Source organism: Apteryx rowi, unplaced genomic scaffold (genome assembly GCF_003343035.1).
Source record: "Apteryx rowi isolate R43461 unplaced genomic scaffold, aptRow1 scaffold_77, whole genome shotgun sequence".
Taxonomy (NCBI): Eukaryota; Metazoa; Chordata; class Aves; order Apterygiformes; family Apterygidae; genus Apteryx; species Apteryx rowi.
The window spans coordinates 1,538,417-1,563,165 of record NW_020451060.1 but is presented as its reverse complement, the minus strand read 5'-3'; the positions used below and the strand labels follow the sequence as shown (position 1 = coordinate 1,563,165).

At 42.1% G+C, this 24,749-nt stretch overlaps 1 protein-coding gene and 1 long non-coding RNA gene across 2 annotated transcripts; one reads left to right on the top strand and one right to left on the bottom strand.

Moving 5' to 3' along the window:
- Positions 1 to 35: 35 nt before the first annotated feature.
- On the top strand, positions 36 to 22,073 carry LOC112976830 (fructose-1,6-bisphosphatase isozyme 2). The gene is made up of 7 exons (XM_026088512.1): positions 36 to 591; positions 3,324 to 3,486; positions 4,397 to 4,489; positions 10,559 to 10,699; positions 11,878 to 12,015; positions 17,568 to 17,687; positions 21,087 to 22,073. The coding sequence occupies exons 1-7, from the start codon at positions 419 to 421 to the stop codon at positions 21,279 to 21,281; spliced, it is 1,023 nt and encodes a 340-aa protein (XP_025944297.1). The 5' UTR covers positions 36 to 418; the 3' UTR covers positions 21,282 to 22,073.
- On the bottom strand, positions 10,412 to 17,642 carry LOC112976831. Its single transcript, XR_003257168.1, has 3 exons — positions 17,554 to 17,642; positions 11,854 to 11,974; positions 10,412 to 10,850 (listed from the first exon to the last, which is right to left on the bottom strand). It is a non-coding gene; the product is annotated as an uncharacterized LOC112976831 (long non-coding RNA).
- Positions 22,074 to 24,749: the final 2,676 nt, after the last annotated feature.

Sequence of the window (24,749 nt, the reverse complement as noted above, 5' to 3'; positions counted from 1 at the left end):
AGATCCCTACGCTCAGCACCCAAGGAGGAGGCCAGAAGGGGAAGGATCCACAAGAGACTGAGGGGACTGAGGGCAGGAGCTTCGCCAGCCAGAGCCACAGCGCTGGTGGCAGAAACTGTCTCAAAGCACAATTCCAATATACAATTAGGTGCGCACATCACTAGCTTTGGCACCTGTGGAGGGTGGCTGAGAGGTGGTATTAGCCATCTCGGGTGGCTTTGTGGCATCCCAGGGGAGCAGGGCCAGGCGCAGCTATTCTGGGCACTCAATCACATGGTCTCAGGGACTTTTTAATAAACTCAGACCAGCAACAGAGCCAACAGCTTCTCCTTAAAATAAAAGAGCTATTTGGGAGCACAGTGCGGCAAGGAAGCAACCTGTGTGGGTGAGAAGAGGAGAACTTGGGTACCCAGAGAAAATGTCCGACAAAACCCCCTTCGAAACGGATATGCTGACGCTCACGCGATTTGTTATGGAAAAGGGGCGCCGAATGAAAGGAGCTACGGGGGAGCTGACGCAGCTGCTCAACTCCATGCTGACGGCCATAAAGGCCATTTCCTCCGCAGTCAGGAAGGCAGGCCTTGCCCACATGTGAGTCCTACTTAGAAATATGGGGAGGAGGAGGAGGAGGAGGAGGAGGAGAAGGAGGAGGACGAGCAGATAGGGGAACATTGCTGGCACAGAGAAAAGGGCAGGAATTCAAAAATACATCGCAAGTGTCTTTTTTAAGCCAAGTGACTGTAGGCATGAAGGCAGAGTTATCAAGAGTGGGAAATGGGAGATCTCCTTTTCTGGAGCATTTTAATATTGGGCCCAAGGTGGCCATTTAGACTAATTGCTGTTGTGTAATAGTTTAATCTTCAAAGCTGAGTCAGAACTTCAATGCACTGCTATTCACCTCATTATCCATTGTAAACGCTGATATTGGTATATTTCTAAATCTTTTGTGAATTTACAGAGTATCACATTGTCATATTTTCTTCTAACATGCAAGCATGGTGCCAGAGCTGTGCAAACCAGGGCTCGCCTTATCTTGGAAGTCCAGATCCCTGATGACAGTATGAGTAATGGTGTAAAGCAACAGCCTCATGAGAAATGCCATATGCTTTCCTGAGTACATTCTCCCCCTCCTACCCTGAGTACTGTCAGGGCTACAGAAGGGAAGACTTAAAAGGCCCTATATGAAAAGCAAACACAGTAATTTGACATCTAGCATTTTAGAAAATGCAGTCAAAGAATTGGCCTAGCAAAACCTGGAATGAGTTGAGCCAGTTGGCTCAACTTCACGCAGCCAGTTGGATAAGACATCAATGCAAATTTTTTAATGGTGATCTATCAGGAGCAGCTCAGAGGACTAGACATCACTAATAAAACTGTATATTTAAGATATACATTTTTTGGTTTATGTATTGAAATATATGTTTGTGTATATGCATTTGTATATATATATAAAAACACATATCTGTACACACACACACATATAAGGAGATGGGGACTATATCTGTGTACAGAAGACAATTCATTCCCTTTTTTAGCTATGAAAACACCAAAATGTATGGCGCCTGGGTTTTTTTTGCACTTCTGTTGAATATTTGGTCAAAGACCTCAATGATCAAATTAAATCAGCGCTATCACCCCCATTTTACAGGTGTGGAGCATGATGTGGAGTGAGAACGTGAGACTTGCTCATGTTAAACAAAACAAAACAAAACAAAACAAAGTGGTAGAGCCAGAGGCAGCACCCTCAAGCTCCTATGCCCTGTTAAATTTTATTTCCTCTCCATAGTGCTATAAGGTGAAGCTGCACAGTTTTGTCTTCCAGAGGAAAAGTTGTTTTCATTTCATTTCGACCTTCCAATATACAAAATCTGAATTATTTAATGAGTGGGGAATACTACTGCATTTGATAATAGTGGGATGGCCACCTGGCCTACAAGACACATGGCTACAGGTTCAGTGGAAGAAAGGTCTCTTTTTTTACAAATAAAAGTTTTGGGTGATAACCAAGAAATATCCAAACTGCTCAAATACACAAATGAGTAACTTGCACCATTCAAATTACTGTAGCTAGCCACGATCTTTTGGAAAACCCTGTGGCAGACTTTCAACACTGGTGAGTGGCTTCCATTGGTCTGCATGTGTGCCTCTATCTCCCCACAAACAAGAGCTAGAATCTTATCTTTTGAGAAAAAAAAAGAAGCTAGAGAGCTCTAAACTTGCTAGTCCCTCCAAATCAGAGAATGTGAGGTGACTTCTCAATATTTACAATATCAACATGCATTTTTAATAAATTTGCCATTCAAAAGTAAAGGAGAGCTTTTTCAAAGCTATACATTTAATTTGGGAACCTGCCTGGAAACACAGTGCCTGGAGAATGGGTGCTCAGTGCTCCCTGAAAATCCAGTTCCTTTCATATGTCTCAAACTTGGCATGCCAAAATTAAAGTACACAAAACACCACGTACTTCTGAAAAGCTCAGGAAGCTTTGAGTGAAAAAAAAGATCTTACCCCTTCCTCCCCAACCAACACTATAGATATTAATTAGTTGCCCTCTCCTTTTTTTTTTTTTCCCCCATAATGAATTATGCCAAGTATCTATTCCCTGTTTGATTCCTTACACTTCCAAAAGGCCTGAACCACACACGTTAGGTCAAAACTGAAGTTCTGGAACTGCAAAATATCAGAAATATATATTACTATACATATACGTATATTACTATATTATTAAAACTATGGTTATAAAATGGAAGCATCAGCCCAACACAGTCCAGTGTCATGGCATAAAACAAGAAGACTTTGATTCTGAGATACAGTTTAGAACGGGGAACTTTTCAGAGTGTCTTTCAAGCTCCTGATTTTCAGGCAGCTGGGGACCTACAGGACATGGATTAAAGGGCTATCACAAAGCACTGAACAGCTATATGAGCTGTTCCAGTGGCAGAAAACTAACTACCTCAGCCAACTACTCTTTCTCCTTCCTCAAAGGTGCTGCTGGCTGGACATCCTCTCCCAGGAGCCAGCAGCAGGCGCACGCAGGGCTGCCAGGGAAGGCAGGCACTCGCTTCCGGGGGGAGATCCCAGCTGGACCCAAAGGACCATGGTAGAGCCTAGAAATGATGCCACCACTTTTGTTCCTTCTCATGCCCACTTTTATTTTCTAACAGTGACTACCACCTCCTAATGAACCTTAACAGTTTGAATCCAAAGGTTAGAGGTGTGGAAAGATGCAGGAAGGAACCATCCTGACTTTTTTTTTTTCCCTAAAAACCTCTAATGGATCTCCTCAGTGCTTTGGGTTTCTTAATATTTGTGCTTTTCTCTAGGTTTGGCATCGCTGGCACCATGAACGTGACTGGTGACGAAGTGAAGAAGCTGGATGTGTTATCCAACTCCCTGGTGATCAATATGCTCCAGTCTTCCTACAGCACCTGCATCCTGGTCACGGAGGAGAACAAGGAGGCCATCATCACCCCCAAAGACAAGCGGGTCTGTGCAGCCTCTGTCTTCAGGGGGTTTTCGGCTCAGGCAGCAGCAGGTGGCACTCTCGTTTCAAGCATGAAACCTGGGCCTGGCCCCAAAACCAACTCTTCCTAAGGGCATTCAGCAAATCTGCATGATTATTTCATTGCTTTGGTGATTAACTGCGGTGGAGGCATGAGCTCAATCGCTAAAGGAGCTATTGGGGGGAAAATTATTTTTAAACTTTCTTGAAGGAGTGAGGGAATAATAATTTTGGAGCTTGTAAACACAACTCAGATCCCAGGTTTAAGCGTACTATTACATTCCCTGACCATTAGTGTAGCTGTTTTGGATTATGTTATTATTTAGGCAGGATAAAACAAGATGATGGTCTGGCAGAACTGGGCTTTAAATTGTATGTCCAGAGGAAATGTGTGACTGCTTTGGTGGGTCTTCCCCAGGAGGGGATCCTATTGCACTGAGACAATACTTACACTGGTCTACCCTACCTTTCCCCGAGACCATTTCTCTCTTCCTTCTCACCCTCCTATCTCACATTATAGGCAAATCCTTTGGTTCAGAATAAAAAGTAAGAAAACCCATTTACTAAAGCAAGCCTCTCCCTTCAGAATGACTCCTTTTGCTTTTGAGCTGTTTCTCGTGTTGCTTGGAAGCAGAGGACTGTTCCTCTCTGTCACGTGATTTCGTACCGTCTGAGTGGGAACAGGTCCTTTCCTATTTCGGTGGCTGGCCCAGTAGGAAAAAGGGCAGCACGCTGCTGGGCCAGCTGGGCCAAAAGAGCAGCCTTCCTGGAGGAGCTCCAAGTGCACTCGGAAAGCTGAGCGCAGGCCTAAAAACATGGAGTTTACCAAGTAAAGGGAAATAATACTGCAAGTCAACATATCATTTAATGCTTCCCTTGCTACTTCTGTTTTAGGGGAAATACGTGGTATGCTTTGATCCCCTCGATGGCTCCTCCAATATAGATTGCTTGGCACCGATAGGAACAATATTTGCTATCTACAAAAAGGTAAGAGGATGAACAAAGTGCACACAGCACGATTCACTCAGTGAAAACAAAATGTCCTGGGTATATTAGCTTGCCTAGTTTCATTCCTAGGCCCTTAACATTAAGCACCTTTGGGCTCAACGGAGCTTTAGAAAGCGCAGACGAGACAGCACTTGTGATTCACTTGTGCTAAAGAGCTTCCTGAATTCCTAGGAAGGGGACACAGCCCCAGGAAATTGCTGGCACTTCCTTCCTTGAGACACACAGGCACTTCAATAACCCCCTCTCACCTTTGGGCAGCTGGTTAGCTGCTTCAGACACGTTTTACTCACTACAGAAGAGCTGAGGGATGTTGTGGCATGGAGCCAAACCTGTTGGGTGACCTAGAGCTCTGGTTTCCACCACGCTACCAATTACATTATTTGTCTTCCTTGATACTGAGGAGGRCTGAGGCTGAAGCTCACTGCCCAGACCACATTACAGCTACCAGAGCAGTGGCCTACCCATGCACATTTATGCACATGGCAACGGTGGAGGCCACCTAAGGATGGGGAGAAGTGGTCACAGCCGCCAGAGCCCTGCTGGCATCGCTGCTCTGTGGCCAATTAACAATTGTTAATAGTTAAGAGTCATGCCAAATCTTGTGATATGACTGCTAATCTTCCAGCAGTTGGTGTTTTTCCCAAAGCCTGTGTTTACAGTCATATGACTGTGGGAGACCCTCTGTTTTTTGGGGTTTTTTTTGTAGTAACTTTTATAGCCCTCGTGACTGCAAATAAAGGCTTGCAAACTCAAACGCTGCTTCTCAAAGCATGAGGATATCTTTTCAAGGTCCTCTCAGGGCTACAAAGATGATTAGGGGACTGGAGCATCTCTCTTATGAGGAAAGGCTGAGAGAGCTGGGCCTGTTTAGCCTGGAGAAGAGAAGGCTGAGAGGAGACCTTATCAATGTGTACAAGTATCTGAAGGGAGGGTGTCGAGAGGATGGAGCCAGACTCTTTTCAGTGGTGCCCAGCGACAGGACACGAGGCAACGGGCACAAACTGAAACACAGAAAGTTCCATCTAAACATGAGGAAAAACTTCTTCACTGTGAGGGTGACAGAGCACTGGAACAGGTTGCCCAGAGAGGTGGTGGAGTCTCCTTCTCTGGAGATATTCAAAACCCGCCTGGACGCGATCCTGTGCAACGTGCTCTAGGTGACCCTGCTTGAGCAGGGGGGTTGGACTAGATGATCTCCAGAGGTCCCTTCCAACCTCAGCCATTCTGTGATTCTGTGACTCTCTCATCTTTTAACTCATCACTTCCGAGCCAATCATGATTTTTTTACATTTAAGGTAGGTGATATTCCAATCATCACCAATGAGAACAAGTCTATTAGTAAACCAGGTGGAGTCATGGCTCAAGCTGAGCAGGGTGATGGCACAAACCCAGTGACTGCCCGCAATATTAATTTTTAGCATGAGCCCCTGTCACAGGATCACCCAGGCAGGCCAGCTCTCTGCAAGACACTGCCTTGGTATGGCTCATGGGAAGAGCAGATCTTCTGCCTTGGTTTCTGCAGAGAAGAGAGCAGAGCTGCAGGCTGTGCCACATGCCCGCATAGCCAGAAATGGGGCCCTCACCCCTTTACCCCTAAAAATGTAGCCTGAAAGACTACCCACCTTCCTACATTTAAAATAAGTATAGCAGACAACACAGCTATTGCCTAAAGACAGTAAGTGTGTTGCATATTGAACAGCAGCTTTTTGTCTGGAAGGAGAAGTGTTGTGTTTAGTTTCCTCCATTTAACTCCAGAGGCAAGTGGTCAGTGTGATTCATGTAACTTTGCACACTGAAATACAGATTAGACTTCTCTATAATCTTTAACTCACTTGTTAATTCATGCAAAGGCTATGGATTTCCTAGTCTTCGCTAGGATTTTGCTTCAGAATAATAACATTTCCCAAATAATTCATGTTGTTTCCAAACACTGAAGTTTTCCATTCATTTTCTAAATTTTCCATAATTGCTGTTCTAATATATGTTAATATATTCATTGTAAACACTGTTTCTAAGTTGTTGTTTTTCATGTGGGTGGATATACTTCAGTTCTACATAAAGAGGTATTTACATTGCTTAGTACAAATCCTTCATACCCAAACGAAAACAGTGCCACTAGGGTGAAGCACAATTTTTTAATTACAAGAATAACTTATCAATTTCCCCTTTAAAGACAGAAGCAATGTTGCATTCACAGACTTTCACCTGGATAATTCTTTTCATTAAAATGCTAATTCCATTCATTAAAATGCTAATTCCAAAGTATATGTTAATATGCCTTCCTCTCACACAAGATATTTCACAGCAAAACCATTAACTTCTAACTTCAAGCCCTTAAAATAAATAAATAATAATAGGACCTTTAATAATTGCTGCTGTAGGGTAGTGTGAAAGGAATAAAAGTGACATATTTATCCTAGTGGATGAAAATGCTTTAAGAAGGAAAATATAAATGTATTTCAAGCCATTTAAATGGCAAGAACATTGTTTTGGAAAAGCTAGAACAAGTCTACTTCCAAAGGATCATTCTCAACACCTGTCTGATATTTGGTACCTTCCAATTCTTGGATGTTTGCCTGGCTGATTTTCTCACGATGCCAGTGCCTTAACTTCATTCCCAAAGGCACACATTCTAGAACTGAAATATTGACTTTGTTTTAGGAAGAAAAAAGTCAGCACTTTTCTATGAAGGCCAGACTCTGTCAATACATTTCAAAACTTAATATAGTTCTCTATTGCTGTTCCTGATCTCAGCCAGGACCACCACCACAGCCTCGGGTATCATCACCTCCTGCCAGAAGACCCCTATATCAGTTTCTTAGGAGAACCACCAGGAGATAAATGCCATCTTAGGTTTATTTCATTTTCCACCTGCCTTTTTCCTCCTGAAGAATGGGCAGGATTGTTACAAAGCCTGTGGGTCCGTACAGTGGGGCTAAGAAGGAGATCTGCTGATGTTGGTGCGAGGTGGGTCCTCAGCACCTTGACAGTCGCTGCCTGGTGGGATGCTCTCAATTGGAGGAGTGTCAGGCCTGTGGGGATAAGTATTTTTTTGCCTGGATTCTTCCCCATTCTTCACCCTGCTGAGCTGAATCTACAATGCACAATTCACGCTCCATCTAAGTGCTATGTCTGCTGCTTTGCTTTATTTCTTTATTTTTAACTTTGCCCAGATCCCCAGATGTATTTTCTGCTTCCCCTCCCATCATTGCCATAAGGAATATCATGTTGTCCAACAGAGGAAGTATAAAGAATCAGAAAATGAAACACAAGATATGAATGGAGACTTGGAAACCAAGACCTTCCAGAGCTACTCCCAGTGCTAAGAAGTCCCACATGTGATGTAGGCAAATCATACATGCAAAAATTTTAAAACTCAGGTATTACCTGAGGGTACCAGACTCCATGGACCTTATTTCACCTGCTTCCCAGCCACAAAGTGCTGAAGTGACTTTGTCAGAGCTTAAACCTTCAATCTGCACAGTCCTTATATTTCAAAGACTATTTCAAAGATTTGCATAAAGAGATTTCACTACCTCCTTCTCCCAGCCAACATGCAACAGAAAGGAAATTCCATCTGTACACCAGAAAGAAGTGAAAATATTCAGCAGCTATCTGAGTCTACTGTCCAGCTTAATGCTCTGGTTCATTTTGTATTACACAGCACTTGGCAGGACATAACTACTGCAGTGCTAACAATGAAATATCAGCTGATCTTTAGCTTTTTTACACTCCAACAAGCTCTGCAAAAATTTGTTTGAGGCTGAACTTTTTACCTTCCATTTGGAAGGTGGATCTTGGAAACACAGTTGCAGCTAAGGACTGAAAACCAAGTGAATTCTGGCCAAATGTCCCTCTTCCAAGGGAGAAGTTCCTTTGTTTTCTCAGAATAGTTGATAAGCCTATGATTTCTCAGCCATATAAACAAAGAGAGAAAAAGCATTCAAATGGTAGAGCTGAAAAGCTTATCTCAGAAAAATGTGTTTTAGAACAACATCGGATGTAAGCTCTAGCTACATATACTGTATATAAACACTATGTCCTATAAAACAAACCCCTCTGTTGTAATTATACAAAATTAAAGCAGCATTTTTTTAATCAGAAAAACATACAAAAAGCTAGAAAATTTGAAATATGTTTGCAATTAGTGGTGTAAATGTATGCTTAATTCTGCATTTAATATTGCAAATAAGAGTCTACTATAGACAATGTTGATTTTGATGTTGAGATGCATATGCCATGGGGATGCATTTTTAAAAGAAAAGATACTATGCAAGGTATAATAGCTGGTTTTGAAAAAGATTGTTTAGCAGAGAACTGATAGTCAATATTCAAACTTCTGGTATATACAAATGGGTGCTTTAAATAGGCTGCCTTCATTACGTGCACTACAACCTTTCTGAATAAGCAGCTTGGCATAGAGGGGACTACATACCAGGCGTATTTGCACTTGCTGTATTTCAGTCTCCATGGCAGGCTGAAAGAAATGGATTTCCTCCACAGAAAAATTTGGCAAAATAATGAGGGTGGGAGGAAGCTTTGAGCAAAATACAGGAGAAAAAAAACCCTCTAAAACCTAAAGCAACAAATGCTTTCAATCATAATCTTTCAGCTGAAGGTGAAAACATTTTGATGTGGAACTACTGCCCACACATGTCATGAAAGATGTAGTTTTGGTGTCCCATGCCTCTGCTTTTCTCTAGGAGCTGGCATACAATGATGAACCTGATCCCAATACCCCTGGCCTTTCACCTTGCCGGGGCCCTGATGGGTGCCCTGGGACCTCCGTGTCCCCGGGGCACAGCAAGGAATTTGTTGATTTGTTTCAGGGTTTTTATCTTCCTGTGGAAAAATTCCATGGAAAGTATTCTTGATTTTTAAAAGAATTTACTCAATCTTAATCAAATATTTGATTTCCTACATAAAACACTCTCTAGTGATTTTGGTTTTGTTTTAAACCAGATACTTTGGGATAGACCTGAGATTTCTACCCAGCTGCTACTCAATCTAATTAAGTCCATGCATCACTGAGAAATTATCTGAGCTTGAAATACTTAAATGCTAAACCAGTGCATTGAGACAGAGACTGAAGGGCTTCTCATTTTAATTCCGAATAAACCTGCATCAGAAAACGTGCAGAAAATCCACCATAACTGACAATTTTTTTTAGATTAATTATTAGACATTAATATCAATCATTCACTACCCATTTTGTAGTTGACTTAAGGAAGGGGGAAAAAAAAAAAAAAAGAGTTTAAACAACTTGCTCAGGAAGTGCAGGCTGGAGTCCGTATTCCCAAGTACTCTAGGCTCTTCTTTCTCATCCCACCAGTCAACGCCTCTTGTGGCTGAGGCACATTTGAGAGCTGGCTGGAAATATTTTTATATTAATATGTAAGGTCTGCTTAGGCTAGTCTTGTTCAGTGGTAACTAGAGTATCAAATGGGAATGAGTGTTGGAAATTGATACCAAATTAAAAAACTTAAGTAAAATGATATGCAGAAGTTATGTATGAACTTATATATGCATAGCTATGCACACACACATTATATACCCAGAAACATATATCATATATGTGCACACATTTATCACACCTCAGCCACCAGCAGAGACCTACGCAGTTTTCATTCCATCATGCTGCCTCATCTACCCTTTTACTCTCACTGGAAGCAATCTGTCTGTAAGGCATGAAATGCTGATTACTACGTTCCCCCCCACAGTCATCCCTGTAAAGGGTATCCGTAAGATAGCTCATGTTTAAATTTACAGAAAAGTTAATACTTGTTTTCTGTCTCAGATTTCTGATTGTCTTGAATCAATATGCTAAGCGATAATGCTAAGGTATCAGCTTTGTTGCATGTATCGAATTGACCGCATGACTCGTATAAAATAAACTCCCACTGTCCTGTCCCAGCGCGCATATGCTTGTACCAAACCTGTCCTGAACTAGCGGGAACCACCTCTATTTTGATGGTTTCAAAGACCTAGGCTGACATAAGAAGGAAATCTGCTCCAAATATCTATTACTGAAATGCAGTCTTTCCTCAGGAAACAAACGAGGAGCCCTCTGAAAAAGATGCTTTGCAGTGCGGACGCAATATTGTTGCTGCAGGATATGCCCTGTATGGCAGTGCTACCCTGGTTGCCCTCTCCACTGGGCAAGGAGTGGACTGCTTCATGCTCGATCCGGTACAATCACGGTGTTAATAACATTGCTATTACCTGTTAGAATTTACCTACCTGGGTCTACTCTTTTTTGTTGCTCCTTGTCTCTGAATTTGAGACGATCTGTGCCGTTTTCCTCTCACCCACCTCTTGTAGCAGCCCACCTGCATCTTACCTAGTACTCAATAATATATGTGCATGTTGGTTGCAATACTTCTGGTTTTTGTTTTTGTTTTCTATTCAGTGAACAAGAGTAAGTTAAACAGCATTTGACACCCCGTTAATTCAAACCAGACTGTTGGTTTGCACGTGGAAACGCTTAAGAAAAATTTAGTCTGAACAGCGTCTTTTCTTCTGCTTAAAGGACTCCTGCTTTTTTGGTTTTGCTTTTTCTGTTTGTAAAAGAACCTCAACTTGTTCAGTGTGCAGACTGGGGCGAGGCCCATTGGTTGATACAGTTCATGCATGGACGTGTCCGATTTCGTGAGTGCAATTTAGTTTTATGGCTATGTGCTTTAACCTACATACTCAATTTGCAAAAGCAGAATTGTGCCCATACAATCAGACATACGTTGTCCCTCAACACCCAACCCAGTAACCCCACAAGAGTTATTGAGTGAATGGGAGGAGACTGCTCCTATGAGAGACCAGCATTAGATTTAGGCAATAATATAGAAATTCTATTTATTCAAAGGATGGATTGTTTTCGAAACTCCACCTTCACTTTATCAGTAAGCTCAGTAAAGGGATTGTCCTCTCAAAGGTGGAAGTTCTGTTCAAACTCTGGATGGCAACTTCTGGGGGCAGCTGGCCACTTTAGTCACTTTAAGACATAGGCAAGATTTCAAAAATCACAAGGCAGTATAATGTATTAATTTATAACCTCATGATTTGTGGACACGAAGAGTATAGAAAACATAATCTATCAGCTTTTGAGGTTGACTGATCCACATTCAATATGCTAACAATTACAGTTGAACTGCTTTTTGTTTATACTACCACCATGGCAAGCTTTCCTGAACTTAATACTGATTCTGCGGTTTTTGATCTGTTTGAAATACTGTGAAGTTATATACAAGACTAGCGCTGAGCAGACCAAGCTGTGCTAGCGTTTCTGCAATCTCTAGCGTGGCAACTGCTATGGAAAGTTAACAAAATGCTCTGCTGCTTGCTCATACCTGGTCTCTGCCGTTCTTCTGTAGGCTCTTGGGGAATTTATTTTGGTGGATAAAGATGTCAAAATCAAGAAGAAAGGGAAGATCTACAGTCTCAACGAAGGTTATGCCAAGTATTTTGACCCTGCAATGACAGAATATTTACAAAAGAAGAAATTCCCTGAGGTAAGGAAATAGTTGGTCTGTACCCAATTCACCATGCACTGGTGAATGCTCCTTCCATGCAGTCTGGACCGAAGGGAGCCCTTGTGACTGTCTTGCTGAATTCAGCCCCCACAACCCTTTGATACCATCTAGTTCATTTTGGCTCCATAGCTAATGCGTTAGTTTCCAGTGCCCTGAGATGTTTTACAGCTTAGACTTTGGCAAATAAATTCATAGCTAGTCTATCATAATGCAGAGGAAGAGCTGCTGTACATGAAGAATGAGGCTTTTCAACAAACCTCTGAAACTGTGCCAGCAAAATGTGCACATTTGAATATGCAACTCAGTCATGTGTGCAGCTGCGCATTTGGGGCTAGGTCCCATTTACTGCCCCGAAGGTGTTTGCAGGGATCTGGGAAGAATAACCTTTCTCTTCCTGTACACTTTTACATCTGAGAAATGTAGTATAACCCTTGTACTGCCTACTTGCCTCTTACAGAGCACAAAACAACCCACAGGTTAATAAAAGGGAGTGGGAGGCACAATTTCACCATTCCTATTGCTAAGAAAATTATATCACACCCTGCAAGGGGACAAAGCTGAAAATTTTCTGTCTGATGAACATCGCCATGGGGACGTGCATCTCTGTACTGCCTCTGGGCAGTGCTACAAGGACACAACACAAGCTTTCAATGGAAACCTGGAAACTCTCTGGAAAGTGTGACTGTGTGTGACCAGTAAGACACAGAAAAACAAGGTGAAATGTAACCCCTCAAGCCTGAATTTAGCCAGGAAGCTGGTTTTAATCCTCTTCCTGCTAAAATAAAAAAAGCCATAGAATTATTTTTAAGCTATTAGTTGTTAAGACTTCTTATATTGGGCACATATAAAAGCTGATGCATCCAGGAGAAAACTTCAGGGTGCTATACAAGGAAAAGGCAATGAATAAGAGTTTAAGCCATATTTGTGGTAAAAATTCCTTCTGAGCTGTAAACCTGATCTTACTGCACTGACTAGAGCTGCAGTGCTGGTGTCTGGGCAAAGGCTCTCATGCATGTTACTCTAGATCATCTCTATAGAGCGTGTCACCTCACAGCATTTTATATATTTTCAGTGAGCTACTTTGAAACTCCAAAAGGAGCTTTCAGCCAAACTGAGAGAGACGTGGAAGCCCCTGCACAGCTTTCCTGCCTCCCCAAAACTAACCCAACTGGGAAACAGCTTCTGGGCTTCTTGTGCTGTCCATAGTATGCTGAGCTATATATTTAGTACTATGCACTGAAACTGGATTTATTTACTTGTGTTTTTACAAACCACCCATATGGTGTTTTAAAAAAACTAAATAAATAAACAACAGGAAAAGGTTAAACAGAGATTTCAAACTCTTAGGAGAAAGACCAGACAGACAGCAATGTATCACCACAGGCTCTGCAAGGACAGCTCTGTCATGTGATTCACTAAATCCTTAGGTCAGGACACACAGGAAGAACCTCATTTACAAACACTATTTAATCTCAAACTTATGCTTCATTTGGGAAAAGCATTGTTACTCTGACTATTCTAGTTGGCAGAAGATGTTTTTGTCACTTTAAAGCAAGCAACACACTAATGCACTGGTTAGCCAGGGCCAGGCCAGACGAGGCACTAATTTCAGTTATTTGTTACTTTCTCAATACTTTTTTTTCTTCCTTGATCCTACCTGTATTCACCCTGTCCCCTAGTTCTTGGTCAACATGCTGCTCAGATGGCTCTCTAGCATTGCTGCAGGAAGATGAAAAGTAAAAATAGAGCAGAAAAACAAAGTATGATGATGCCCATAACATATTCCTTGTTCTGTATCACTGTCCTTGACCACCAAACATAACAGATTAACCTTTTGTGTAGATTTTTCCTTGCTATCTAATGACAGTGTCCTGGATCAGACATTTTGGACTACAGAGTCACACTGACCCTCAAAACTTCTTGTGGACTGCCATTCACCTAAGGCATCAAACTTGAATTAAAAGCACTAGAAAGAGGACACTGTTTTGCAGATCAACTATAAGCCTCTTACCATTGCCATGTGGATTGCAGAGGAGACTACTTGTTTAGATGCAACCATTTCTTCTGTAAAGAGAGTCCAAAGCAAAGCTACTTTTTGTTAAGCGACGCAGAACCTCCTGCTGCTTCACCAGCTTGAAGAACAAGCTGCTGTTTGCAAGGCTACCTGTCATGCAACCTGCCTTCTCCAGCATGGTCTGTGTAACAGGCACTGCTGACACAAAAACTGTGCCTGCACAAACTTCCCTGTAACCCCTTTCAAAGTGACGACTTCTTCCAGTAATGTGTGCAGGGCCCTAATCTCCAGCTGGCACTGGTTCATCCATGGTAGAACAAACAAACGTACCTCGGGCATGATCATACTTTGCTATTCCACTTCATTTTAACTTAGTTTTCTATGGCCACAAGAAAGAGTCTCATGGCAGCACGTTGATTGAGAGCCATGCAGTGGAGACCCCCTGGTTAAGGACCTGTTGTAGCAATGCCACAGGAATAGCACCTGGATGCACAGCAGGAAGCCTTCTCCTGCCAGCCTAGCTATGCCTGAGTGACATGAAAAAGCTAAGAAAAGCACTGTGCTTTTGTCACTGTAACTGTACATACTGAAGATGGGATGCAGGGAGTTGGTGTTGTAGTCTGTAGGAAAGGGATTTTTTCCCCCTACTCTCCTAGTTGTCATAGTAATGCAAGAGAAACCTGGTCTTGTTCTCCTGTAGAGGAATATAGCTGTCATACAAAGTAGTAGAAGAGGTGAGAAAGAGGCTTTCATCATACCATGAAGAAAAAAAATTAATAATAATTTAAAAAAAAATCACAGGACCTATGTGTTATGAGCCACTTTCATTCCTTTAGATTAAGCAAAGAAGAGCAGCACAAAGAGTAAAACTAAGAGCAACCACAAGTTTACTCAAATAATATGGATACTGACCAAGGGAACATCAAGGTTCTCCAGCTCTTTCATTAGCATTAGCTGAACCAGTGTGAAGTGCTTACTGGGCAAACACAGTTTTGCATTAGAGAGAACTGGGGATGAATTTCCCTAGCATTCATGCCCTGTTATTTTGCTTGAGAAGAAAGCCTGGGCAACATGTCAGCAAGCTTGAAACACCTATTAACTTTCTCATCTGTAAGAAAAATATACAAGTGGCTATACTGGAAAAACAAGAAGTTTCTAAAGGGACCAAACTAAGGACTATTTATTCCTCCTGTGCAAGTAGCTGGACGCTAAGGCAAATGAAAAAATTGACTTCAATCTGCAGTTCAAGTGATCACTGTACCCAAATGGAGCACTTTCTGGTCTGTGTTTTTCTCAGCACAGTCTCAGCACTATGCTGAGCAGGTGAATTTCTTAAGAGACTAAAACTAAAGAAACTAAAATTCTCTACAACCTTTCACTGAGTTGACGTAACACTGCTTGAATGCACATAAGCTGCATAAATGACCTGCACGCAAATAGGAAGCCCAGCACATCCCAAATGCATTTAATTTGTACATAGGCGGCTCAGCTGGGCAGCTCGAGCTTGGCAAGTTTTACACTTGTGGAGCACAGTCTTTTTTGATAGGGTCATAAATGCAATCCTTAGCAGCCTGTGCCATGGCCTACTTGTTGTCAATATTCAAGTTCAACAAACTTTTCTCAAGACTTACTTCATCACCTTCTGAAACCATAAAAGAGAGCTCTTCCTTTTACTGTATTTTTAAAAGTAATTTTAGATTATAATCATATTTTTCCCTGAAAATTATCTTTTCTAATACTGCAAACTTCCCTCTGGCCCCTCCTTAAGGTGTTTTTTTCTAACCTCAGATTTTACAGCTGCAAGGTCACAGGTGCAAACAGCTGTGAGATGGAGGAGCTATCATTTGACATCTAAATATGTGATTATTTGAGGGTAAGCTATGGGAATTAAGGAATCAAATACTTGAAAGTATTGTTCAGCTGTATCTGGAAAAAATATGACCAACAGCCAGGAAGAAACAAGACAAAGAAAAATAAAAGCTCCAGGCCATGTCTTATCCATCAAGCCTTTTTACTGTTTTCCTCTGAATTTTCAACAGTTCTTCTAATCTGTACAAGAAGAAAGCAGCTTGGGAAATAGCACAAGTGCAGCTGAACAAGGATTACATAGGCCAGAACAGTTCCCTATTCCAATTTTACTACCAGCTGTAACAAATATCACAAGCCTCATATTTAGTGGTTTTCTCGGGACTCCAGTTCCTATAGTGTTGTATTGTGTCATGTTGCTTAATTACACAAGAATCTGTTCCCATTTCAAAAGAGAGTAAACATCAAAACTTCATAGTTGCATAGAACAGTTTGAAAAAGCGATTTCAAAATAGTAGGCCATTTTTTTTCTTTATCTATTTTCTCCCCCTCCTGCCTGCATATTTGTTTTTTTGCCCAACTAATCTCACGATTTTGTTGGGGGCCTAACTCGTGATGCCCTCATTCACTGAGCTGGCATTGCTGCACAAGTTCTCTCTACGGATTTCTCCAAAACTGGTATCAGCACAAGGCAAGGCCTGTGGAGAGCAGCAAGACCTGTTATTAGACAACTGATCCAGATGGAAAAAAGCATGCAGAAGCCCTCTTCAAAGTTTTAGCATTGCACTACACAAATATATAGAGTATTAAATGTACATGAAACTCCAGCATTTGGTAATTTTCTGGAAAAGGCCAGGATTCCTCCTTTGCTTCATTGAAGAGGGACTGAAAGATGCCAAAAGACCCAAAAGACTTTTTGGCATACTAGCTTTCAAAAAGCTTTCCTTCAGTTTACAGCTTTATTGTGTATTTCCTCTTCATAAAAGTCCCTCATGCGATGTTTTTCTCCTATTAGAGCTTATTTGGTGTATATTACTTCTACTTTTTCAAGTCACCTTGCTCATCTTCTGTATTTTCCACCTTACCATTTTTATCATCAGTAACCCTGAGACTGGTGTGAATGTTTTCTTGACTGCTCTCCCTAAAATGACATCTCCTTCAAAAACATTAATTTCTAAGCTGAGAGCGAGAAAAACTACATTCGCAAAGAGATTCTTATCTCCCAAACTGAGTTCCAAAATGAATGCTCTGACCAGTTTCACAACTTGGCAGGTAAGCGAGAAGGAAAACAGCCACAGTCCTCTGGGAACTGTCTGGACTTGTACCAAAGAGTGACATTTTCCCCTTGCCCCATGACTTAGGAGCCAGCAAAGGATCAGCAGTTGGCTGCATGCCTTACTCCGATCACGGGAAGAGGTTTTTTTGCTCACTGTTTTCAGCCCTTGCTCGTTCACAGACTGGGGGCTGACACCATACTGTTGTGCACTCAAATTAGCATGTGCAGCTCTTTAAAGTGCTCCTTTTAGAATCTCACAGATAGTCACTATGTTTTAGAAAAAGCTAAATTTTAGGCTGGTTTAGGCATTTACAGTGTCCCATAAGCAGCAGTGGATTTAAGCAACTTTGATGCCTGGTTGATAACAAAATGACATTTATTGTGTTACCAGCTGCCCAGTCTGGTAGATACAAAGCTTTACCTTATGTTTTTCAGGATGGCAGTTCCCCATATGGTGCCAGGTACGTGGGCTCCATGGTAGCTGATGTTCACCGTACATTGATGTATGGTGGGATCTTCATGTACCCAGCAAATCAGAAGAGTCCTAAAGGAAAGGTAAATCATTTGACTTCTTCCATAGTGAACTTAGTTGACCTAATGCCTATGTTTTTCCAGGAAATATAAAGGAAAAGTTCAAATATCTAGACAGATAATTTTCCATTCCTGGAGAAAATTTTTCATGGATATGATGGTCAGCAGTCCAATTTACAATACCTCTGAAGGCAAGAAATCTTATGTGTTTTTATTTTACAAATCGATCAAATGTAATTCACTGAAACCAAGGTCTTGATATATTTATCTAAATAGAAACTTTTTCATGCCACAGAAGCCATTTGAGACACCTACACACAGCTAGCAGATATAACACTGAACTGAGGGAGACCTGTGCCCTTTGGACTGGCAGCTGGAGTCCAGGTGGGATGCTCAAAACCCCAGACAGGGTCTTGTCCAGTGTTTGGACAACTGAGTCTGCCTACCTTCCATTTCTAATGAACACTGAGCTTATTGTCACCAGCCCTGAAAACACAGGCTTCTGCTAACTGGGCTAAAGATCTCTGTCAGTGGAGTTTTATGCATGCTGAGACTGGTGTTCTGGGAAGCTGGTTATGCTTTCCCATGTGGAGACCTGTACAAAATACCGTACGACTTAATGAAGCGCAATGCCAAACAGCGACTCCCTGAACATGCTGGGCCATGGATGACAGTCAACCTCAGTTTTTCTCCTGGGACATCAGGCACTCTTGTTATCAAACTTCTAAATGAAAATGTTTTAAAAGAGATCTGATTATACTGGTGGACCACCAGTAACCCGCAGATCATACTTCGGAAGCAACTGGTTCAGTGTGTTACAGATTGGTCAAGCTGTGCTGACTCCAACACCTTCTTCTGGTCAATACCATACCTGAAAACTCCTATTTAAATGTTTTTATATCCTTGGCTGGTATATGCAGGAGTTTGCCCTCATAAATCTACTTGCCCCATCTCCTGTGGTTGTATCAGAACATACTGATTTGCACAGTTCTTTAGGAGGAGAGGAGTATTGGTTCATCCAGGTGAGCACGTATTTATCATTTGAAGAACAGCAGATCCAGGAGATGCAGGAAATAAGGAGAACAGGAGAAGAACTGTGTTCAGAATACCCCAAAAGTGTTGTCTATATGTTTGTACAGACAAATTTGGTTTAAATATTTGATATATCATCCCAGCAAAAAAAAGTAAAAAAAAAAAAAAAATTAAATGGTGGGTATCTGTATCAGAAAATAGTGGGCATCTGTATCAGAACAAGAGACAGCAGGAATTTACTGCGTGTGACAGAAGTGGACTTGCTGACTGCCCTCTTCAGGCTAAACTCTCTTTGTCTGGAAATCTATATTTAATCATTGTCAAGAGCAACAGATGAGAAACAGGAGAAAAGAACAAATGTACAAAGTACAAATATTTTTATAGCAATCAAGATTTCCACATGCATTAGCTTATATTGGCTATTAGATGTGCATTGCACTGCCATAGGAGAGATAAATGAAAGAAGCAGAACTCTACCATCATTACAAATAAAACCTCTCCTTCCTTCTCAGAGTCCAGGTGCAAGTGAAGATAATGTACTTAACCTCTCAAAAGAGCTAAGTGGATACACTGCTTTTTCGAGGAGCCCACAAAAAATTCTGTCTGGAGCAAAGAGGACCATGCTGTGTTTTGAGACTGATTCAAAAGCAGAAACAGGGATTTTCTACTGTTTACAGGAAAACATATGGAGTGGTTAATGGATTTCTGAAGCAAAGGATCAACAACCCAGTTCCCATCTTGCGTTGTCTGCAGCATATAGGAGTGCTGTATTGATATCATTTCACACAAACTTCTTTTTGGAAAGATAATGCTTTGTGGCTGGCACCCTGATCATTCCCCTGAAAGACAGTCTGTGCACTTAGATAGGAACTGAGAGGAAGCAAATGGGACTGGATTTGATCCAGAAGTTTCAGAGCAAATGTAAACAATATGCATGCAGTCCCTAGCCTATAGATTGCTTCCCATAAATTAAAGAAAGTGAACGTAAAATGATGAGTCAATCTTTTTGCTTCACTACACAGAAATAAGCAATGCAGAACCAGCCAACCTATAGATGCTCTCTTCAAACTGTAAATGCTAAGTAATATTTTTATGAACAGTTCTCTGCTACGTCAGAAATGTTAAGCCCACTGAAAGGCAGGAGGTTCCAGTCCTAAGTGAGATTTCATTGCTACTGGCAGGAAAACCATGCTTTCCTTAAGCCACGTAGTCACAGTGAAGTGACAAGAAACTCAGCACGTGGCTCCCAGTGATACCACCATGGCTTTCTGGCTCGTGGCTGTTCAGAAGTTGGCCATGCTCTAAGGAGAGTCAGCAAAGCTGTCGGTTCCACATTGTCTGTCACATGGACTCCTCTACCAGAAATAGCATTTCCGCATGCTTCAAGGACCAGAATGAAGGCAGTCTGTGCTGCTTAAGTTTGTGATATATCACAGTTTTATTACAAACAGGGTGACAGAGGAATGACAGGTAGTAAAGCCCTCTGTGTGGTCCATCTGCTTGTCCCTGTATATGGTTGTTCTGTCATGCTTCCTGTTCCCCCAGAAAACTTTCTGGCTTTTGCACAAATGAAAAGCCTCTCCATGATTTGTACTACCATTGCTGTACATCAGCACCTCATAAAACGCAAGTGAAACATTCAGCTAAATCTACAGAAATAATGTCTGTTAAAAAACAACCAGTTACCCTCTGCACCCTTTCAAACTTGGAAGCTTTTGGCATATGTCCTAAATAAGTTTGCATTCAACTGGAGCACAGGCATAACAGAAGCTAATGTTTTTAATGATGTGAACAGATATCAGGGTCCAACTGCCTTCATACTCAAAGTGAAAATTTGCTTTCAATAATTACTGAAGTTATTTTTTAAAACAGAGTTGCTGTCTGCATGAATGCAGGCCACAAGTACCTATTCACATTTCTGAAGAGCTGCAATTGCAACCTGAAATTCGAGACTGGGAGCATTGGATTTCAAACTCCAAAATATCCTGACCAAACACAACACAATTACCCCAAGCTTTGAGATAACAAATAAAGCCTGTACACAAGAAGAGACTTTGGCTTTTGTTCCCCAGTATTGTTACTGTTCCTGGCTTAACCATATCACTGATGACTGCGGCCCCAGCAGCTACCTTTTTGACAAAATACAGTTTCAGGGATGCTGCACACCAATGCATCAGCTTGCAAACTGGGGTGCTGGTGCGAGGACGTGGGGTCAGTGCGCTATTTCTCAGAACAGAAGGTGTGAAGGGAGGCGGGAGGAGGAGAGGAAGGAAAAACGGGTAGATGCTCGACATGAAATTTGCCAAAAATCACAAAAGTGAGGTTACGTTCTAGTAAGTTGTTTGGTGTTACTTCCCCAAATGCAATCACCCGTTTCCTCTTTTCTTCTAGCTCCGACTCCTCTATGAGTGCAACCCCATGGCCTTCATTGTCGAGCAGGCAGGTGGCATGGCCACTACAGGGACCGAGGCCGTGCTGGATGTGAAACCCGAGGCTCTTCACCAAAGGGTCCCTCTTATTCTCGGTTCTCCGGACGACGTGCAGGAATACCTTGCTTGTGTACAGAAACACCAAAAGAGCAGCTAAAGGCATTTCCACACCAGACCTTGCTCATCTGTCTACAGGGAAAACAGTGCAGCTCAGGGTGGTGGATGCTAGCATTTCAACATCCTTCTCTCCGTGAAAATCCCTTTTAATGAGAACATGAGAAATAGTGAGAATGGCTGGTGGAAAAAAAAGAGTTTCATTTCTCCTTGCAAACAAGTGTAAAAATTCTTTAATAGTGGTTTCTGCAAAGTAAATATAGAAACAGCGGTAGTAGCTACTTACTTTATGACATTAACAAAATGAGTGGATTGTGTCAGTCCCCCCATTTGATCTAAAGCCAGACGTCTGATGTTGCAGTTGCTGGATTTGTCTGAGTCCAAAAATTTTCATGCCAACATTCATAATGCCATTATCTGGATTTGCTGCCAGAGGTTTTATTGCAAGTGCTTTCACTCTTCTCAGGGCTGACAAGATAAGAAGTCCTGCACTGTCTGAAACAGAGTTTTTAAGTTTCAAATTATATTTGTCTTGGGTAACTAATAAAGATGAAAATGCAGCAACCTCGCTGTGCAATTTTGATTCTCACGTGAATGGGAAAACGCCTGATTCACAGACAGGTAACCTTCAATGGCACAAATTACAATAAAACCTTGCTCTGAATGTGACACTCAGATCATTTGTATCCCCCATTTATCCATAGTCCCCTGGACCTGAAGATGAGCTACTGCCACAAAGCACTTGCTACACCTTCAATTTCCTTTACTTTGAAAGGTACTCGTTTCAGATTTAAATTCTCCCTTTTATATATACTAGAGTTAGCTTCTTAGCTAACTCTAGCATATTCATCACAGTAGAATCAGCTCTGAAATAAGCCTGCATTTATTAAGCAATGAGAAAAAAAAATTATTAAGAGAAATGTGTGACTATGTTAAGAGTGTGAAAATTGAGGTTCAGGTCACTTTAAGTATAAAGAATACTGTCATTTCAACTGGAATTACAGCTGATCCCTTTATAGCCCTCCTGTCTCTTGCAGGCCTCATTACATGGGCATTTCTTTTGGTGACAGTCTTGTCTTAAGCAGCTCCTGCCCCAGCTTCTCATTTTTGCCCCTGCTCCATGCCTCCGACTGTGCTTGCACATGATTTTATTAAGAACGCATCGTGAACTAGATTAGGAGATAGGTAAGAGTTAAAGATACCCCTGGGGGAAAAAAACCCCTCCAACAGTTGTTTTTAAAACTTATAACCATGTTCTATTATTCATAAAGAAGTAGCAGGCTGAATAAAGGCAGACAGAGAACTACACAGAGAAGGTATTTACTCTTAGTCATTGTTATCCCATGGGTCAGGATGTGATTTCAGTACTGCTTCAGGTATCAAACTGCTTTTTCCACAGGTCTCTATCTGACACTCTCTAAGGCTGTGGCAGTGACAGAAGGCTAGGATCAGCAAGTACACCCTGTACTTGTTTATTCTGTTCTTTGTCATGTGCTTCCTGAATCTTGGCTATCAACAGCAGAACACAAACAACACTAAACTCCGGGAGACCAAACAGAAACCAGAAAAGACTGAGAGCATTTAGGTAACAGCCAAGGCAGCCTTATGCTGGAGAATGTAATTGTGCACTCTGTGAAAGCTAGCAAAGTAGCTTTCTTTTTCAGCAAAAATACACATACAAAAAAAAAATATATAGGCTCATACAAAAATATATGAGAACACAAATGTTGACTTCTGCAATTTACTGAATAACTCTACTGCATTATTTAAAACAAAAAACTTAAAACCAAGCAGAACTTGAGGGTAGTCTAGAAATGCAGTAACACCTGTACTGCATCAGGAAAAAGAGCACACGTAATCCCCTCTCGTTTCCAGTGGTCCGAGAGCAATGCTTAAGGACAGAGCAAGAGCGGAGCAAGCACAAAGCGGCACTTCCCAGTGTAACTGCAGGGCTTCTGACAACCACCTGTTTAGAGATGTGCTGAATACAGGCTGTATTGCAGCGGGTGTGACACAGCCTACTGACCACGTTCCTGGCTCTCGCGCTGACAGTTAAACCAGTATCCGCATACTGCACAGCTGCAGTACCTTAGTATCAGGGTAAGGACATGGGAGTTGCCTTGATATAAGTATGATTTCGTAGCAAAATTTGCCTATAATCCCAGCTGCTAGCCTTTCTCCAATTTTTTTTCCCCTGTGCTTGTACCACCTTTTAGAGGAGAATCTAGTGCTGGGTAACCAGCCTTACAAACAACTGTAGTTTTGGTATATGTTGATGGTTAAATGATAAAGCCCACAGTTTGTGGGCTGCTGTGTGACTGGTATCTAAAGAGAGATCAAGATTTTGTCTGAGCCGGGGTTATTCTCCGTTCAGTAAACAACCCATGCAAACCCCAAGCGCAGACAGAGAAAGCAGTGACTTTCTTTGCTGTGAACTGTGGTTTTCCTTCACCAGCGTCCCACTTTGACCTACTGCTCTGCTGCTGTTTTTCCAGGCCGTTACATGTTCTCTGTTACCTTGAGAGCATTGGAGCCACCCTGCAGCTGGTTTATTCCGAGGAGAGAGAGGGAATTGGCAGTATCGTGGTTTGATAGAAAAGGCAACTGCACAGGTGGTGGGCTGCAGGCTGGGGGAGCCCAGCTACAGTGCAGCCCCACATCCTCTTGCTCCTGGGCTCAGCTGGCTGCCATGAGGACAGTCCCCACTGATGGGTGTGGGGGGGGCACCGATATTTCAGCTGGGGGAAAGCCCTCTCTCTCAAAAAAGGGAAAATAACAGGTGGTTTCATTTTACATATCCCAGGCACATAAAAGGGGAACTGAGCAATTGAAAAGAAACCGTGAAACTGTTTTGAAGCACATCCCACTCCAGAGTGTCCTCAGCTGGCAGGAGGGCATCACTCCGGGAGAGAAATGTCACTGTGAATGGCCTGATCTGGCGAGAAAATCCTTCTTAAACCATAAGGTTGGAACTGGAAGTTTCCCCTCCTGGTGTGATGCCCGCTCAGAGCATTTGCTCAGAGGTACCCGACACCAGCCAGGGCGCCTGTGGTCCAGCGTCACTGCAGAGGAAGCCCTCAAGCTGCTGGGCCACAGTTTCCTGTCACCAAACTGCTGCAGGACGTCTGAGGGCAGCTGAGTGGCTGAGAAAAGGAGACACAGCACTTTTCTTAAAGAGTCACAGAGTCCATATTTAGTCACTGGAGAGCGGTGGGAATAGGGACACACCTACGATGGCCTCCAAAACTGCCAGGAGGTTGGAAAAATCCAGCACTCACCAGTGCCGACCCCTTGTCAGGAGGAATATGCTCTGACTCTACTTCCATTTATTGAGGAAGTTGATGCTTTATATTACACCTCCGGCAGGTACCACCACGACAAAAATAAAACTTAATACCCAAAAATATCAGGTACATGAAGGAACAGACGTACATTTAAATATTGGTTTGCATGCATGCCCTTATATTAGTAATTGTTTCTCAGTTTGAATTTATATAGAAACCAACTCCAG